The sequence below is a fragment of the Rhinolophus sinicus genome, linkage group LG18 (assembly GCF_036562045.2).
Source record: "Rhinolophus sinicus isolate RSC01 linkage group LG18, ASM3656204v1, whole genome shotgun sequence".
In the NCBI taxonomy this organism is placed as follows: Eukaryota; Metazoa; Chordata; class Mammalia; order Chiroptera; family Rhinolophidae; genus Rhinolophus; species Rhinolophus sinicus.
In genome coordinates, this window is record NC_133767.1 from 18264451 (window position 1) to 18281593 (window position 17143).

Genomic DNA, 17143 nt, shown 5'->3' on the forward strand with positions numbered 1-17143 from the left:
TAAGCTAGGAGGGGACGCTTCAGGTTGGATTCCCGAGAAGCAGGCCCTGAGAGGTAGATTTTGTGTCCAAGAGATTTGTTGAGAAAGTGTTCCCGGAAAAGTGTAAAGGAAGCAGGAAGGGAAGGGCAGGCGGCCTGGGAAGAATGTGATCTCAGGCAAAAGTCCAGAGCCAGTAAGTTCTGCCACACAGCTGGGGGGCAAGAGAGCTAAGCTCTGGTCTTTGAACTCCACTTGACAATCATTGGTTAATAGCTTGTTGGGAAGTGGGGGTAGGGAGGCACTTGAACTCCCCAGGCTGCAAACTGACCCTGGGTGGACAGAATAACAATCTTGAAGATAGGGGTGGGGTAGAGAGCGGCAGAAGGTATTACAATTTTAACTTTTTCTTGCCTTTTTTATATTGCTAGACACCTGGTATTCACTGCCCCTCTCCCCAAACTCCATTTCCCAAAAGCCAAGTGTCATGCAGGGTGTCGTGCGGGGTCTCTGGTCCCGCTCCCCACATAAGAACGCAGGACATAGTGAGGCCCAGGAGCCATAGATAGGGGAGTCATATGACTATATTCTCGCTGGCGGCTGGGTTGGAGACACAGGAAGCAGGAGCCACACGATCCGCAACCTGCCCTCTGCTTCTCTGCAATCTGCAATCCACACTCCGCCAGCCACCATCTGCTTGCTAGCCCCCATTTGCTGCTAGTGTAGCTAGCCATGGCAGTTATATTAGTGACCAATGGCTCACTGGTTACAGCTGATGGCCAACTAGCCACAGCTGAATGCCATCCAATCACAGTTGATGGCCATTTACCACCCGAGTGAGCACCTTTCCACGTGAGGGCCAGAGCCTGGAAACTGCACTCCTGGCTCTGTCCCCACACTAAGTTACCAGCACGTCCCACTGCCATTCCCCACAAATACCTAACTCAGATATTTCTTGATGTGTAACCTTTGAGCCTCATTCTCTGGCCCTGAGCATTTTGCCACTCCTAGAATTGTTTCTAAGACCAATAACCAAATTATAAGTCAAACAAGATTCAGAGTGGCCAAGGGGAGTTTACTGAACACCTACCCTGTGTGGCACTGCAATGCACTTGCATGTATACCAGACATGCCAAAAAATGTGTACACATGACTTGTATTCATCTTTTGTTATTGGTATATACTATTACAATTTTAATAGCTTTCTCCATTCTTAAAATGTGTATGCATTTTTTTGGCACCCTCCGTATATACACTATAGTAGATAAATAACATGGTTTAACCTTGTACAGCGTACAAAGAGTAGGGTCAGAACCAAGGTTTCCTCACCCACTAAGCCCAAGACGCTCTCCACTATGTCCACTGCCTTTCGCTAGTTTCCATTCCCCGGACGTTTGGTTTTGGGGGCCTTGGTCCTTGCTTTGGAAAAACTTGATTTTGAGACGAGTGACTGGTTGTCCCTGACAGTCCTCCTGCTTCCGCCACCTCAACTGTATCCTTTCCCCACCCTGAACAAGGAGGGCCGTTTCTTCAATCTTCAAAAAACGGGTGACCGGTATTAGGCTGGTGGAAGTGGCACCGCGGGGTATTAATTCCAGGCCCACAGACCTAAAATCTGGTAGGCAGGGAGGCTGCTCTGGCGCCGCCCTGTTAAAGTGGGGGTAGCGCCCCATGAAAACGGGCACGTCTTGGCTTCCTCAAGTACCAGGGCCTTTAAAAACACCGAGCTGAGGCATCACACCCTGAAAGACCTCTTTCCAGCTCAAGGGTGCAGCCTTACTTTCACTAAGTAAAGGACAACCGGCATGGTAAACAGCGCCGCGGCCACGCCCCGGCCGCACTAACCAATGGTCTCCCGCTACGTCACGGGCCCCACCCTCAGGAGGCTACGGCCCCGCCCCAGGAGCTGACCCGGAGCGAAAGGCGCTGCGCGGCGCCGAATTCTGGCGTCACTTCCACTACAGCGATGGCGGCCCAGGGAGCGGCGGCGGCGGTTGCGGCGGCGATCTCAGGGGTCGCGGGGGAGGGCGAGCCAGGGCCCGGGGAGAATGCGGCGGCCGAAGGGACCGCCCCGTCCCCGGGCCGCGTCTCCCCGCCAACCCCGGCGCGCGGCGAACCGGAAGTCACCGTGGAGATCGGAGAAACGTACCTCTGCCGGCGGCCGGATAGCACCTGGCGTGAGGGCGGAGCCCAGGGCCAGGGGGCGGGGCCCACAGGGTGGGGTCGTAGGGAGGGTTCTGTGTGCGGCCGGGATTCACGGGGGCGGGGCTTGAGGGGAGGCGAGCGCGGAGTTTCGGGCTGTCCCGGGTTCCGCCTACAAACCCCGCAAGTCAGGCAATTACCGAATTCTTCTATTGTGTGTAAAGCTCCCATCCCACTTCCTTGCCCAATCTTAGGCTTCATTCTCTTTTCTGGTTAACCCTGCGTCCTCACTGGTCTCTCCTGTGTCTGCGACTCGCCTTCCACCTGTTCCCTACAGTCACCTGCGGAGAGGACCTCCCAGAACCCCCAAACGACCGTCCCCTCCCCGACCTCCCCTTCTCCTTCCCATGTCACCCCTTTCTTCCCCTCCCCTTGCCTCGTCTTCAAAATAAAGCCCAAATTCCGTAGAATGGCATTCATCTTTGTGACCTCTCTGGTTTCTGGCGACCCCTAACGAAGGCCTTGCCAGACCAGACCACGCTACACCCTTGAAGACCGACCATATGCCTTTGGCCGCAGTGCCCTCTGCTTAGACTTCCCTTTCTCCTTGCTCACCTGGCTAGCTCCTACTCATCCTTTTAACACCATATACCCCCATGATGTCATTCTGGACTCCCTTCAGGCAAAGTGAGTCATTCCCTTCTGTATCTTCCTGAAACATTTTCCTCATTCCTCAGCCATGATATGTGGTTATCAAAGTGGGGACTTCTGGGGGCAGGACTGCTTGTGATTCATTGCTGTATCCTCTGAACCCAGCAACAACACAGCTTAGGGCCAGACACGCAGCAGTTGCCCTCATTTAGTGAATAATCGGCTAGTTGTTGGCCACTATACTAAAAGGTGGGCACCTTATCTCTATTTTACAGATGAAGAAATGCCAAAATAACTTGCAAATAAACAAATATAGTAAAACAAGCATTGGATTTGAAGCCAGGCGTAAACTCAGTTAAGTTTTGGCTCTTACCACTTTTCAAATCTGTGAGCCTGGAGAAGCCTCAGTTTTCTCATCTGTAAAATAAGAATAACAGCCCAAACCCGGCGCACCTCACAGGCAGTGATTGGATGGAATGGCAGATGTGGACAGGTGAGCTTCGCTTACTTGTATCTGAATCTAGAAACAGCTCCTCAGTGTGAAGGGTGCCCTTGTTCCAGTCCCGCCTGCCTCCTGATCGGAGCCTTTTTTCCTTCACAGATTCTGCCGAAGTGATCCAGTCTCGAGTGAACGACCAGGAGGGCCGAGAGGAATTCTATGTACACTATGTGGGCTGTGAGTGACTGGGGGTGTCTGGGCCTGGGTGGGGCAGAGGGAGGGAAGGGCGGCACCTCATGGCCCATTCTCACAGTTAACCGGCGGCTGGACGAATGGGTAGACAAAAACCGGCTGGCGCTCACCAAGACGGTGAAGGACGCCGTGCAGAAGAACTCTGAGAAGTACCTGAGCGAGCTGGCTGAGCAGCCCGAGCGCAAGATCACTCGCAACCAGAAGCGCAAGCACGACGAGATCAACCATGTGCAGAAGGTCCGGCTCCCCTCTTCCCCAGGGCCCTGGAGGCTCAGCTACTTCTGCCAGTTCCCCTAGGTCCCAGTGCCAAAACCATAGCAGCTCCGCTTCTTAGCTCCTACAGTATGTCAGAGACTTTTCCTACCGATTTTCATGTACTCTTCACAGATGAGAAAACTGAGGCTCAGAGAGGGCGAGGGCTTGGCTGCAGTCACAACAAGGAAATGGCACAGCTGGGCCTGAACTCGGGCCTCTGCACTAATAGCGTGTTTTGTCTTTGTTGGTTGTGCCATATTAGGCAAATTGACTTGAAGTCCAAGGGTAGGAAGAGAATGAAGGATACTGGGCTCTTGCTATTACCAAGCACCACGCTGAGTACTGTACCGTGTGTGAGCTCATCACGTCTACCCTAACAATTCCGTATCACAGGGACACTTTTTTTTTTTTTTTGGTAGATAAGGAAACAGGCTCAGAGAGGTTAAGTAACACGCCCAAGGTCACACAGCTAATAAAAGGGTGGGCTGGAATTAGAGTAATAATGGCAAACGTTTATTGGCTCCTGACCCAGAGTTTTAGGCTAAGTATTTCAATACCACTGATGTTTCGCAGCAGCCCTGTGAGGTAAGCATTATTGTCGCCAGTTTACAAGGGAGGTACAGATAGGTTTAGGAACTCAGAATTATATTTGCCAACCAGATTGTCCTACTTCAGGGCACAAATCCTTAACCATGACTTTGACACATCCTAGAAACTCAGGCCACTGGTTTCCAAAACCTGGGTTCTTTTCCCCGGCCTGCCTGCCCCTGGGAGGTTACCTTCCTTCCACTCCGTGCCTCAGTTTCTTGATGTGTAAAATGGGGGTGCAAAGGAGAACTGGGTTTTTTGAGCTTTGAAGGCACAGATATTCGTTGTTTCAACCAGTGGGATTTCATCCTTCTGAGTACCCAGTGCTTGCAGCCGTGTTTTTCAAACCATGGGGCACAGCTGTTAATAGATTAACAAATTAATTCACTGGGCTGTGACCAGCATGTAAATGTTTAAAATGAAAGAAAGAAATAGGAGTACTTTGCACTTTATTAAAGGTAAGTATTATTTTGAGAACCTTTTATTTCTTACAAACACACACGCCAACATCAACTAACATAGAGTGCTTAACTGCAGCTCTTACTGTGGGTTCTGATAAAAAAAGAAAATTGAAACACCCTGAACTAGAAAGACCCTTCAAGGTCCAGTTGAACTTCATGTGATAAATGGAAATGTTGTATATCTCTGCCGTCCAGTGCAATAGCCACTAGCCACCTGTGGCTGTTGAGAATTTGAAATGTGTTCAGTGTGACTAAGAATTCAATTTTCTTTAAATTGAATGAATTGGAATTTAAATAGCCACAGGTCGGTATGGGCTACTCCATTGGACAGCACAGGTTCTCAGCCAGTTTGCACTGGCCAGGTACATCCCAAAGATGTGCCTCGGAGCTGGCCATCGGCCGGATTGGGAGCAGTGGGCCAATGGTGAGAAAATCAAAGAATGGATGATCGTCAAGCTAACAGTCGGCAAGTTTCTTCAGAACCTAATTCGTGTTTAATTCTAAATAAATTGCAGCATCTATGAAAAGTAGTGTTTTTGTAGTTCTTTAATGCATTTGCTTGAAGAGGATTGTTTTGTGAGAGTTGGGGAATGTGTTTTAAGGAGGCATATGAGGAAGAAAGTCCTTCTTCCCCTGTCTCTTGTCAGTTAGGTTTGGAGTTGGACAGATGATGAGCCTAGGCCCAGCTGTGCTGAATACCAGTTTTGTGACCTTGGACAAGTGACCTTAACTCTGTGCCTCAGTTTCCTCTTTTGTGCAGCATGGATAATGAGCACTCTGGTCTCGGGCTTATTGTGAGGACTAAATGAAATAATGCCTGTGGAGTGCTTGGCACTTAGAATAAATGGCAGCTAGCCTGTCCCCAAGGGCAAGTGATGTCACTTCTCCCTGCCTGTTTACTTCTCTGTGTATCAGGGTTGCCCAAAGGGTTAAATGAGGCCACACAGCAGAGTGCTTTGTGGAGGGGGTTCTGGGTAAAACGCTGGCTCCTTTCTCCCTTCTCAGCTCCAGGGCAGGGCCACCGTCTGCTCTGGTGAAGGTCCTGGGCCTTCTGGGGTCCCCAGCCCATTGTCAGGCTGTACTTGTTTCCTCCTACAGCGTCTGGCCTGGGAACAGGCTGTGCTGTGAGTGTGACGTCCCTGCTCTAAGGACCTGGAAAATAGGGAAAACCAAGTGGGGGCAGGTGGAGATATTGTCGTTGGCCCCGTATTCCTGACGTGGAAAGGAGACGGTATACCCTGCCTCCTGGGGGGAGGAAGGGAGCTGGGCCCTCAGGCACAGGACAGGAAAGAGAACAGTGAAAACAATCACAAGCCGTAGCTCACCGTGCGCGCACCTGGCTCATGCTCTGGACTGGGCTGAGAAGCATTTTTCCGGCAGCAGTAGGATTGGGAAGGGCATTCAAGGTGGAAGGAACTGCATGTACGGAGGCACGGAGACTGGAAGAGGGGAGTTGGCAGCAGGGGAGACTGAAAGGGGCTGAAGCTGGAAGCTGGGAATCTTAAGGAGGCCCAGTCCACTGTCCAGACCTGAGGTGGTGGCAGTGGCCATTTGGAGTGGGACAGAGCATTCCAGAGAGGGGCCGGTTCCAGAGAGTTCAGGGAGGTAGAGTTGAAAGGATTTGGCCTTTAATTGGATGCCAGGCTGAGGGGAAGAGCCTTAAGAGCAGGCCCATGATTGGCCTTGGGTAGTTGGACAGGAGGTGATGGTCCCAGTAAGATGGGGATCCCAGGAGGAGGAGGAGGTTTGCAGGGAGGAAAGGCCGAGTTCCCTTCGGGATGCCTTGAGTCTGACGTGGAAGGACGTCTGGGAGCCGTTCACTGGGCATGCAACTCCTCAGTGGTCAGGAAAGAGGTCCAGGCACATTGGAGGCAGTTCCTGTGACGGGCATGAAAGACCAGACCTGTTAGTTCATCTCACAACAGTTTTGGCTGAGCTGGATTGATCCCCTTGTAAAGCTGAGGCTCTTACCAACCCAAGGGTGGCACCAGGCCTCATCCTTGCCCTGGTCATCTGGCGAAAGATGCACACTCGGGCGTCAGGGATGGCAGGGGTGTATTTGTAGATAGGCAGGCGGGAGAGGAGCTCGGTCCAGCGAGCTTCAGAACCAGGGAAAACAAGTCAGCTGTTCACGTGATTACTGCCATTCATGGGGAGAGATCTGCAAGACGGGAGGGAGGGAAGCGCTGGGTCCTGCCTGCCACGAGTGCTCACGCCTGTTCATGGCTCTTTCCTTGCCCAGACCTATGCGGAGATGGACCCCACAACCGCGGCCTTGGAGAAGGAGCATGAGGCGGTAAGCAGGGCAGGGGTCCTGACGCGGCACAACCGCCCCCCCCCCCCCCCCCCCGCTTGCTCCCCCTGAGCCATCCACTGCCTTGCACAGATCACCAAGGTCAAGTACGTGGACAAGATCCACATCGGGAACTATGAAATCGATGCCTGGTACTTCTCGCCGTTCCCGGAAGATTACGGCAAACAGCCAAAGCTCTGGCTGTGCGAGTACTGCCTCAAGTACATGAAGTACGAGAAGAGCTACCGCTTCCACCTGGTGAGGCCACGCGTGGGGCACTGGAGCGTGGGGGCAGCAGCCCTGGCGATGGGCGGGTCCGCGGCGTGGCGTCTGGAAAAAAGCTGCCCGTGGGCCTGGAGACCAGGATTCAGCCTGGCTCTGCCTCTGCTGCAGTGACTTTGGCAGTCTGCAGTTTCCTCTTCTGTGGGATGGGGACAGTGATCCTGCCCTCCCCCCCTCAGGTCCCTTGCCCTTGACCACAGTTTATGAAGGCCCGCTCAGTGCCAAAGCAGAAGCCAGCGCAGCCCTGAGCAGTGGGCCCGGAAGGTGTGGGCAGGTGGAGGCCTTGGCACACGGCCACTGCCCTGGGTGTTTTTCCCAGGTGGGGTCCAGGGCAAAGGCAGGCACTTTGGGAAACACCGTTATCATGGATTCGAGCTTGCCCGAGCCCCCTGGAGCCTGGCGGGCTGGGACTTGAAGCTGCCCAGCTGTGGGATGCACGAGCCACTCACCTAGCCCCTCTGAGCCTTGCTCCCTTCACCTGTAAAACAGGCTGCCTCCTCAGGTGGTTGGGAGGTGAAGGCTGAACCCAGGGTTTGCATATGGGGACGCTTAGAGAAGCAGCCCCACGGGGCAGGGTGGGGCACCTGGCAGAGAACCTCAGGGCCCCAGCCTCTGCCTCCCCGCCCCCATCCCAGGGCCAGTGTCAGTGGCGGCAGCCGCCCGGGAAGGAGATCTATCGCAAGAGCAACATCTCTGTATACGAGGTGGATGGTAAAGACCACAAGGTGAGCCAGGTGTCCAGGGGACGGGGTGGGTGGGGGGTGGGGGGCACCTCCCAGACGAGCTTTACGCCAGTGGAAGACAGAGGCCACCTCACTAGGAGCCCCGCCGGCACAGGCACATGGGGTCAGGCTCAGCCTGGCGCTTGGCCCACCCGGTGCACAGTGAGCACGTGCCCTGCGGTGCAAGCCTCGAGGACTGGGCTCTGTTCTTTCCCTGAGGACTTGTCTTCTGATGGAACAGCTTAGGTTTGGGTGGTTCTGGAACCCAAAGGGGAGGTTGTCGTGCCTGCGGCTACTTCTAGAACCACTGTCTCTTTCTGCCTGAAGAAAAGGTGTTTGCCTCTCCCTAGGAGGGAACTGCTTTGTGTAAGATTTCCTGCCTGCCAGCCCTGCGTGTCTGATGGCTCAGTTCCTTGTTCCAGACAAAGAGACTTCAGTGGGGCCAGGTGGGGCCTGTGGGACCTGCCTTTGCTGTCGTTGAGAACATGGCCTTTCCTTGGTCAGTCCAGGAAGGTCTCATCAAACGTCCGTTTCCCATGGAAGGACAATGGACGAAGACGAAGAGGGCAGGCTTCTCGGGGCTCTTAGCTTCACATCACCCTGGCACTTCCTGGCTGACCTCGGACAAGTTACTTAATGTTGTGTGTTCCTGTTTCCTCATCTGTGAGACAGAAGTCAGTATTTACCCCAGGGGGTTGTTAGCGGTGTAACTGTGACCACAGTCACATCTTTGCACGGCGTCTGGCAGCCAGTAGGTGCTTACTGACGGGGCCGTCTTATCATCAGTGCCCTGTCAGGGCTCAGGCAGCCCTGTGAGAAGCAGCCTGGGGGCTGTCCACTGAGCCCAGGCCTTCCTGAGCACCAACGGGGAGTGGCAGACAGGGCTCCAGCGGGTGACGTGGCTGTTCTTGCTAGCTCTGCCCTCTGCCAGCCTTGAGGTCTCAGGCACATGCTTCCTCGCCCAGAACCTGTTTCCTCCTGAGTAAATGGAAGGAGCCATGCTGGGCTTACACCTTGTTGGGTCATGAGAGTGGACACAAAACGTGTCATACCCCAGAGGGACCCTTGATCTGTGCCAGGAAGCCAACCTCAAGGTCCCATTGTTCCTCCCGACCTTGGCCCCTGGCCTGGGTGGGTGTCTGGGCAGCTGGTAAGACTCGGCAAGTGGCCAGGCCGGCAGACCACTCAGGCTTCGGAGGCGGGCTCAAGGCTCGTCCATTCAGTAAACATTGACCAAACACCCAGCTCCGCGCTTAGCCAGCCCTGGGCCAGGTGCTGGGACACAGCCTTGAACAAATCACCTGAGTTGCACTGTGCACGTCCCCCCCACACACACACGGAAACCCCACGCTGCCATTCTGCTGAGAAGGCTGCTGCTCTCTGGCCTGGCCCTCGCAGGGCAGGGGGCAGCTCTGGCCCAGGCCGCGATGCGCTGCTTGTCCTTGGTCTTGAGCCTGCGCCCGCCTCCCCCACCTCAGATTTACTGTCAGAACCTCTGTCTGCTGGCCAAGCTCTTCCTGGACCACAAAACGCTGTACTTCGACGTGGAGCCCTTCGTCTTCTACATCCTGACCGAGGTGGATAGGCAGGGAGCCCACATTGTCGGCTACTTCTCCAAGGTGCAGCTCAGACGCCCAGGGTGAGGGAGGGTGGGGCATGTGAGCTGCAGGGGGGCCGAGCCCTCCCAGAGGTCCTGACCCCCCGCCCCTGCAGGAGAAGGAATCTCCAGATGGGAACAACGTGGCCTGCATCCTCACCCTGCCCCCCTACCAGCGCCGTGGCTATGGAAAGTTCCTCATTGCTTTCAGTGAGTGGCTCCTGGCCTCCCAGGAAGGGGCCGCTGTGGGGGGTGGAGTGCCCGGGCGGAGCTGGGTTTCCAGGACTCCGTTTCTCCCACTGCCAGGTTATGAACTGTCTAAGCTGGAGAGTACAGTCGGCTCCCCCGAGAAGCCGCTGTCCGACCTGGGCAAACTCAGCTACCGCAGCTACTGGTCTTGGGTCCTGCTGGAGATTCTGCGAGACTTCCGTGGCACACTGTCCATCAAGGACCTCAGGTGAGGACCAGGTCCCAGCCCTGTCCATCAAGGACCCCAGGTGAGGCCCAGGTCCCAGCCCTGTCCATCAAGGACCCCAGGTGAGGCCCAGGACCCAGCCCTGTCCATCAAGGACCCCAGGTGAGGCCCAGGTCCCAGCCCTGTCCTTCGGGGACCTCAGGTGAGCCCAGGTCCCAGCCCTGTCCATCAAGGACCCCAGGTGAGGCCCAGGTCCCAGCCCTGTCCATCAAGGACCCCAGGTGAGGCCCAGGTCCCAGCCCTGTCCTTCGGGGACTGCAGGTGAGGCCCAGGTCCCAGCCCTGTCCATCAAGGACCCCAGGTGAGGCCCAGGTTCCAGCCCTGTCCATCAAGGACCCCAGGTGAGGCCCAGGTCCCAGCCCTGTCCATCGGGGATCTCAGGTGAGGCCCAGGTCCCAGCCCTGTCCATCGGGGACCTCAGGTGAGGCCCAGGTCCCAGCCCTGTCCATCAAGGACCCCAGGTGAGGCCCAGGTCCCAGCCCTGTCCTTCGGGGACTGCAGGTGAAGCCCTGGCCGCAACCCTGTCCATCGGGGCCCTTGTGAGGCGGGCTTCCTAGAACCCTTACAAAGGAAGGGTTCTCCTGAGATTGGCCAGGGTTCTATCTCCTGTCCCCGCTGCGAGCCCAGCAGACCCCACTAAGGAACCTCTAGCATCTGCTCCGACCCCTTTCTGCAGCCAGATGACCAGCATCACCCAGAATGACATCATCAGCACTCTCCAGTCCCTTAACATGGTCAAGTACTGGAAAGGCCAGCATGTCATCTGTGTCACGCCCAAGCTGGTGGAGGAACACCTCAAAAGTGCCCAGTATAAGAAACCACCCATAACAGGTAGGTGGGGGCTGCCTAGGGCTGGGGGGCGGGGGTAAGGACTCTTGGGAACCCAGGCCTGCTTTTTGCTGTCACATGGTCCCAAACCAGTCCGACCAGCTCCCAGCTCCCAAGCCCAGGGCAGGCTGCTCATGCCTGGGCTTCCCTGCCCCCTCCCGGGACTCAGTCTGCCCTTGTTCTCATCTGGAGGTGAAACCTGGCCTGGGCCCAGAGGTGCAGCCTGCCTCTCATGCCTCTTCTCCCCACAGTGGACTCTCTCTGCCTCAAGTGGGCGCCCCCCAAGCATAAGCAAGTCAAACTCTCCAAGAAGTGAGTGGCCTGTGGCCGCTGGACCTGCACCACCGTCCCCCGCCTGTAAATATGTACAGACCTGTTCCGTCATTTGTTTAATAAAGAATATTCTGCTGGTGGCTCTGGGCTTCGGAGGTGGGAGAAGATGCCAAGAGCTGATGTTCTTCGAGGCATGTCACACACACAGCCAGCTGTGCTTAAAACGTTTTACTCCTTCTTGTTCCTTGTACCCCCGCCCCCAGATCCCCGCCCCAGCCCAGTTCCGGTGGGGGCTCATTCCTCCGGAGTCCAGGAGTCGGAGCTCAAGGGGGGCCTGGCAGCCGATGAGGCAGGATAGGGGCCCGTTCTGTGCTCGCAAATGTGTGGCCCACAGGTGACCCGAGCCCGGAAGACGAGAGGGGCATGAAGAGATGGGGCTCAGCAGGCAGAGGGGGGCCTGGCGCCAGCCCCTCAGCAGCAGTCAGCAGGCAACTGCCCAGTCTTCAAGACACAAGAGCAAGGGCCCATTTCCTAGGGGGACCCCACAGGAGCGCAGCAAGTGGGCTCGTGGACAGCAGGTGGCAGAGCTTACTGCCAGGACCACAGGCAGTAAAACCCAACTGGGCTGTAGTCCCAAAGCACACACCCCAGTGAGTAGGCACAGAAGTCCAGGATGGGACCCAGGTCCACAGATTCCTGGGAGGAAGGGGTGACAAGCCAGGCCCCAGGCCCAACGAGCATCACAGAGGGTCCAGGTGCATTCCTGGAAACAGGTAGGCATCCATCCTTGGGTGCAGCATGGCAGTCCTGGCGGCAGGGTCAGCTCGCAGGGGAGCAGCTCAGAGCTCCCAGCGTGCGTGGAGGAGGCCCAGGGTTAGGGCTAGTGGCAGCAGGAGGATGGGCCCCAGCAGTCCCCGGGCAGGGGCAGAGCCGAAGGCCAGATGGTTGCTGCAGAGGCTGATGTCAGGCTGCGACTCCTGGGTCTGGCCCACCACACGGGGCTGTACCTCTGCCGCGTGGTGGTGAATCCAGGAGGCGTAGCTGGAGGTCAGAGTGTACACGCCAGGCCTGTTGGGGGCACCACAGGCATCACCCCAGCTCACAACGCCTGCCAGGTACCAGAGGCCCCCAACAGGGCAGGACAGTGGCCCCCCAGAGTCACCCTGAGGAGAAAAGCCATACGACAGCTGTCAGGACCGGCCTCAGGCTACAATCATCTGTTTCTCAGGATGCACTGATCTTGTCTGTTCCCTGGGCCCCTGCATTTACCTGGCAGGCATCCTTGCCCCCCTTCACGTAACCAGCACACACCATGTCCTGCTGGATGGAGTGGGGCTCGCCGGGCTTCGCGTTGATGTTATACAGGCAGTTACACGTCTCCCGACTGATGAGTGGCACCTCGAGCTGCTGTAGTGGCCGGGGGGACTGGAGGCTCACTGTGGGGGCAGCGGAGGCTCAGCCAGGGCCCCCAACTCTGAGTCAGGCTCCCTCCATGCCGCCCAACGGCCCCGCCACCTCACCTGAGGAGGCCACGTGGCCCCATCCAGTGACCGTGCACTGGAGCCCGTTGGGGAAGGAGGCGTTGGCCGCGGGGAGGCAGATGGGCCGGATGTAGCGAGAGAAGCTGACAGGGCTGCTGAGTCGCAGAAGAGCGATGTCGCCCTGGGAGCCCTCCTGCTGGTAGCTGGTGTGGACGAAGACCTGGGCCACGGTGCGGACCTCTGCCTCAGGGGTGAAGGAGTCCAGCTGGTAGGCCCCCAGCTTCACCTCGTACATTTCCTTTTGGTGCTCCCTGCAAGTAGGGCGCAGGGGCTGGGACCCAGGACACCTGTCCTGCTCCCCCGACCCATTACCTGGGCATCCAGCCCAGATTCTGATCCCAGGCAAAGGGCTCAGATGGTGCCCTCGTGTTATCCTGGGACCTGTGTCCTCTGGCCTTCACCCCTGACATGTCCTTTCAGACTATCGATACACCCAGACCCAACTCAAGAACCCCAACCTTCGACCTAAACTGCTCCCTGAACTTTGGCCTCCAGCCCCCTTTTGACTTCTGCCCCCTGCCCCCCACTCAGCTGGTACCTGGGGAAGCAGTGAGCAGCTGACAGCACCCACTTCTCAGACACGAGAGAACCACCACACACGTGGGTGCCACCAAAGACGATGCTGACCTGCCAGGGCCACTGGCCAGGGACTGCACTGCTGCCACCGGTGACTCGTGCCTGGGAAGCCACACCGCAGGAGGCTGCCAGGGAGGAAGGGGAGGAGTCAGGCCCTCTGGAGCCCCCACAGCAAGTCCTTGGCCGCCACCCCTGATAAAGCCCCAGAGATGTGGTGTGGACCCCGGGAAGTGACTTCACGAAGCCAGCCATCCCGTGTCCCCTTCCCACAGCTTCCCAGGTATGAGCTTTGCTGCGGTGCCATCCTTGCCCCATTACCCAGTTCAGGTCTCACAGCCTCCTTGCTCTCAGGCCTTCCTGCCTCCCATCTAGTCCACCTCTTAGGAGTCTGAAGCTTATTATAAACGAGAAACCTGGCCACGTCACCTTCTGTGCCACTGCCATCTACTCCAGCTGGCCCTCTGCACACTTCCTGTCCCAGGCTTGGGGCCACACACTTGTTCACCTCTAGATGTTGGCTCATCCAGGTCACTCTGCCTAGAATACCTTTGCTCATCCCTACTTTGCCCAGCAAATTTTGATTGGCCTATGGCGACTGTTCAGATGGCAGCCCCTCCTTAGCCTGCCCTGATGTGCTGAGTTGGGCAATGCCGGGATCTCCCAGAGCCTGTGCTTCTCTGACACTGCCCGATCCCATGACTGTTCTGTGGCTGCTTCAACCACACCAACCTGGGCACTCCCTAAGGGCAGGCACCCGTGTCCCCAGCGCCCAGCATGGGCTGGTCACACAGATGGAGTCATGGATGTCTGCTGAACAAAGGAACAGAACAGCTGGGCTCCTGCCCCACCCCCACAGGGGCCAGCTGTTTGGAATAGGACCCAAGTGCCCTTCAACTGCCCTTCTCATCTTCCCAGGAGCAGAAAAAACTGCCCAGCCAGTTTTTATAATAATAATGACAATAGCTACTAATTAAATACTCTGGAAATCTGAATCCACGTCCTGTCCTCTTCCCCTCCCCCGCTACCCCCTAACTCCCTTTCTCCCCTCCCCCCTCCTCCCGCAAGTCTCACCTTCTGCCTCGGCCCCCTCAGCTCCTGGAGGGCAAGAGAAAGGGAGGGGTAAGCAGGGAAGACCCAAGATCCCAGACCCCTTAGCACCTGCCACTTCTCGGGAAAGCTGCCCCTCCCCTACTCCCCACCCCCCAGGTCAAAGCTGAAGGGAGAGGGAGAAGCCAAGAGCTAGGGAGCCGGGGTTCTGGAGTCCAGGATAAGAGATGTGCCCCAGAGAAGGGCTATACCCTGGCCCGTGTGCACCACCCCTCCCCATGCCCCCACCAGCCCGGACACAGTCACTCACCCAGACCGGACCGGAATGATCCAAGCAAAAGCAGAATGGCCACAGCCTTTAGCCGCCTAGGCCCCAGGCCTGCCCTCTGGGCCATGGCCCAGGCTGAGGGCCCCTGGGGAGACACCAGGCACCCAAAGGAAAGGACCTAGGACTGGTTGAGAAGACGAGATCCAGATGTTGGGCCCAGAGGGCCGGGATCCCGGAATCCGCGTTGGGAAGACTGGAGCAGGTGTCCAAGGGCCACTTCAAAGGCAGGGCGCGGGCACACGGGGAGATGCTGCAGTCTCTGCGTCCACAACTGTCCGTCAGTGAGGACTCGTCCCCAGCATGGCCTGGCTATGCAGAGCTTACTGAGTGGCAGCTCCTGGGAGAAAGGAATCTACCTGCCTGCTCCTCCCCTGGCCCCGCCCTCTCCGCTCAGGTCGGCCAACTTCTGGAGCCACCAATATCCTAAAGCCTCCCAGCCCTGCAGCGTGTGTGTGTGTGTGTGTGTGTGTGTGTGTGTGTGTGTGTGTGTGTGTGTGTTATGTCTGCATGCTGGGGGTTGATTAACCAGAGAGCAGCCCTAGGCAGGGCTGGAAACTGGAAACCCTTTGGCCCCAGGTCTCTCAGGTCTCCCAGACCAGTTATGTCCCCCAGGGCCTGGCCCAGCCGTTGTTATTTTGGGGCCGCAGCCGCTCCTCCCCCCTTCCCTCCTCAGGCCGGCATCTGAGCCTAGAACACCTGGGTTTGCCCCAGGCTAGGGCTGTTTCGGCCCTTCTGTAAAGCCTGAAACCTCCTATGTGTGGTCTGCTGTGGTGAGCGTGTCTGGCAAGGACAATCATCTCACAAATATTTACTGAGTATCTGTTCTGTTCCAAGCACGAGAGACAAAACAGACACTGTCCCTGCCTTCCTTGAGCTCACCCGGAAGTAGGGATGACCAACTTGACTCAAACAATCATACAAGCAATTATAGAATAATTTCCAACAAGGAACTGTGATGAAGAAAATTAGAATGGAGGCTGTGGGAGCCATTCACAGAAGCATGACGTAGGCTGGCTGGGAGAAGGGCTCCTCAAGGAAGTGCCTTCAACCCTGAGGCCAAACAGGACTGTGAAAAGTAGTTCCCAGGCAACCATGGGGGAAGAGTGGTGCCTTCTCAGGGGGAGAGCGTAGGTGGCAGAGGTTCAGGGAAAGAAGGCCCAAGCGACCGGGTCAGGGGTCAGGCACATCCCCTGAGAGGGTGAGTCTGTGGGCAAATGCCATGTTGGTGTTAAGCTTCAGGAAAACAGCCCCGCTTCCCCACCCACCCTCCATGTAGACTAGGAACCTGGACCTCTGGGCCAGATCTTCAGGGTCCAGGTGGTGGGAGCAGGGGGGGCGGGGGGGTGGGCCGGACCCTGCGTGAGAGGACAGTGCTGACTATGGAAGGGGCCTAAGCTGGGGAGGAGGGGGCAAGACGCTGGGCCTTGTGGGTAGAGGGTAGGGGAATGGCATATGGGTGGACTGATTGGGTATGCGGAATCCCTGCGGAGATTCCAGGCAATATTCTATTTGGGACCTGACAGCTAAAACTAAGCCTGGCTCTCTAAGAACCCCTGCCCATCTTCCCCATCTCTCAGGAGAGAACTGCCCTCTAGGTCTCCCCTCCCCCATCCTCTGCCTACTCAACCCAGAGATTTGACTCCAGCCCCAGAGGTGACCCCTCTGCCACCCTCATCCGCTGGCTTCCACCCCAGGGAACCCCCTTCCCCAGATCCCCATTTGCCCTTTTTCTGTGCTCAAACATCACTTCTATGACCCTTTCCTGAACCCCAGCCAGCGGTGTCCCTATGTGTTCCCCACTACATAGGAAGTACTTTATGGGCTTATCCCTGAGACCCTCGCTGTGGCAGAGGTCGTGCTTGAATCAGTGCCGGGAGGCACCAGTGGTGGGTAAGGTGTGGCGTGCAGACAAGAAGTGTAAGGGGGCCCAAGCCCGGGACCACTGGGCAGGATGTGAAAGTGCTGGGCCCTTGAAGGATACAAGTGTGGTGTGTGTACTGGGGACACTGGAGGTGTACACCTTGGGACATCGTTCCTCAGGTGAGTCGATGGGGGTGGCCCCCTGTGGGTACAGGGCATGGTAGATAGACCCTCGACTTCCAGACTTCTGGGTCTTTCCTCCAAAGACCCTCACCCTCAGTCCTTCCTGCTCTTGGGAGAGGGGCAGCAGGGTCAGAGCTCAGGCTCAGGTGTCCAGCAGGTGCTGGGGAAGCTGATTCCAATGGGAAGGTGACACACACCCAGCTGGCCGCCCCACCGCCCCCGCCCTGGGGCAGGAATGAGGGACAGCTGCCACGTACGTTATCAGGGACATGCTTCCTGGGAGCCCAAGGCCTGACTCAGGAGGGAGGAGCCCTGTGCCTTGGGCTTCCCTTGAGCTCCCCAGCCTGCCCTCAGCAATGCCACAAGGCCACGTG

General features: G+C 57.0%; 2 protein-coding genes across 4 annotated transcripts; one reads left to right on the top strand and one right to left on the bottom strand.

Annotated features, from left to right (window-relative positions):
- The first annotated feature begins 1909 nt into the window (after window positions 1-1909).
- KAT8 (lysine acetyltransferase 8) lies at window positions 1910-11374 on the top strand. 2 transcript variants are annotated; one of them, XM_074322667.1, is made up of 12 exons: window positions 1917-2153; window positions 3045-3262; window positions 3371-3445; window positions 3522-3697; window positions 7007-7060; window positions 7151-7315; window positions 7975-8064; window positions 9540-9680; window positions 9775-9868; window positions 9965-10115; window positions 10810-10964; window positions 11213-11374. In XM_074322667.1, exons 2-12 carry the CDS (start codon window positions 3241-3243, stop codon window positions 11275-11277), a joined length of 1188 nt encoding a protein of 395 aa, XP_074178768.1. In that variant the 5' UTR covers window positions 1917-2153; window positions 3045-3240; the 3' UTR covers window positions 11278-11374. The 2 variants fall into 2 exon arrangements, with proteins under 2 accessions (XP_074178767.1, XP_074178768.1); XM_074322666.1 differs by lacking the exon at window positions 3045-3262 and having other exon boundaries at window positions 1910-2153.
- Window positions 11375-11447: 73 nt separating this feature from the next.
- PRSS8 (serine protease 8) lies at window positions 11448-15626 on the bottom strand. Of its 2 annotated transcripts, XM_019717303.2 has the most exons (6): window positions 14709-15191; window positions 14423-14446; window positions 13314-13476; window positions 12755-13026; window positions 12504-12670; window positions 11448-12397 (listed from the first exon to the last, which is right to left on the bottom strand). In XM_019717303.2, the coding sequence occupies exons 1-6, from the start codon at window positions 14791-14793 to the stop codon at window positions 12074-12076; spliced, it is 1035 nt and encodes a 344-aa protein (XP_019572862.2). In that variant the 5' UTR covers window positions 14794-15191; the 3' UTR covers window positions 11448-12073. The 2 variants fall into 2 exon arrangements, with proteins under 2 accessions (XP_019572862.2, XP_019572863.2); XM_019717304.2 differs by lacking the exon at window positions 14423-14446 and having other exon boundaries at window positions 14709-15626.
- Window positions 15627-17143: the final 1517 nt, after the last annotated feature.